Source organism: Sinocyclocheilus grahami, unplaced genomic scaffold (genome assembly GCF_001515645.1).
Source record: "Sinocyclocheilus grahami isolate Dianchi unplaced genomic scaffold, SAMN03320097.WGS_v1.1 scaffold2177.1, whole genome shotgun sequence".
Lineage (NCBI taxonomy): Eukaryota > Metazoa > Chordata > Actinopteri > Cypriniformes > Cyprinidae > Sinocyclocheilus > Sinocyclocheilus grahami.
This window is the reverse complement of record NW_015507356.1, coordinates 102,992-103,466: the sequence shown is the minus strand read 5'-3', so window position 1 is coordinate 103,466 and position 475 is coordinate 102,992. Positions and strand designations below refer to the sequence as shown.

The following is a 475-nucleotide window of genomic DNA, read 5'->3' as shown; positions in this document are numbered from 1 at the left end:
TGTGTTCACTCGCTCGCACGATATCGCTGAGGAGCGCCGCTGACATCTGTTTGTGTGCAGGTGTGGATCCCATCATCTGGGAACAGGCCAAAGTGGACAATCCAGACCCAGAGAAGTGCGTCTTCATTAATCGCTCGTCAGAGGCTCGTGTGATCTGAGCTCACCAGCTGTGATTTTCTGCTCAGGTTGATTCCGGTGCCCATGGTGGGCTTCAAAGAGCTGCTGCGCAGACTGAAGATCCAGGATCAGATGACCAAACAGCACCAGACCAGAGTGGATGTGAGTGAGACGCTCAGAGCCCGGCGGTTCTCTCTGACGCTGTCATGTGACCGGCTCTGTCTCTGTGTTTCAGATCATCTCTAACGACATCAGCGAACTGCAGAGGAATCAGGCCACGACCGCCGCCAAGATCACGCAGTACAAACGCAAGCTGATGGACCTCTCACACAGAGTGCTTCAGGTACCACACACACAC

The 475-nt window shown here is 54.5% G+C and overlaps 1 protein-coding gene across 1 annotated transcript in view; it reads left to right on the top strand.

Moving 5' to 3' along the window:
• LOC107574303 (nuclear pore complex protein Nup54-like) overlaps positions 1–475 on the top strand; it is a 9,536-nt gene that overhangs the window by 5,018 nt on the left and 4,043 nt on the right. The window contains exons 5-7 of the mRNA XM_016260749.1: positions 6–115; positions 186–279; positions 353–469. Coding sequence (XP_016116235.1) covers positions 6–115; positions 186–279; positions 353–469 — 321 coding nt within the window. The remainder of the gene's footprint in view (positions 1–5; positions 116–185; positions 280–352; positions 470–475) is intronic.